The 210-nt window shown below is 63.3% G+C and overlaps 1 protein-coding gene across 1 annotated transcript in view; it reads left to right on the top strand.

The window, feature by feature from the left end:
- RGS14 (regulator of G-protein signaling 14) overlaps positions 1-210 on the top strand; it is a gene marked incomplete at its 5' end in the record, with an annotated part of 4264 nt that extends 4054 nt beyond the window's left edge. The window contains 1 exon segment of the mRNA XM_009076247.1: positions 1-210. This exon segment is cut by the window's left edge and continues 52 nt beyond it. Coding sequence (XP_009074495.1) covers positions 1-210 — 210 coding nt within the window.

Genomic DNA, 210 nt, shown 5'->3' with positions numbered 1-210 from the left:
AACCGTGCCCAGAGCTGCCGGGCCAACGACCAGCGTGGGCTGCTCTCCAAGGAGGACCTGGTCCTGCCTGACTTCCTCCAGCTCCCTGTGCAGGACAGTGCCTGCGAGGGGTCGGATCAGTCCTGTGCCTCTCACCCAGGCTCCGAGGGAAGCAGCCATCCTCAGCCCTCAGAGTCTGAGCTGGACCAGCCTTCAGATGACAAGTTCTGA

This window comes from Acanthisitta chloris, unplaced genomic scaffold, assembly GCF_000695815.1.
Source record: "Acanthisitta chloris isolate BGI_N310 unplaced genomic scaffold, ASM69581v1 scaffold20156, whole genome shotgun sequence".
In the NCBI taxonomy this organism is placed as follows: Eukaryota; Metazoa; Chordata; class Aves; order Passeriformes; family Acanthisittidae; genus Acanthisitta; species Acanthisitta chloris.
The sequence above is the reverse complement of the archived record's forward strand: the minus strand, read 5'-3'. Positions and strand labels throughout refer to the sequence as shown.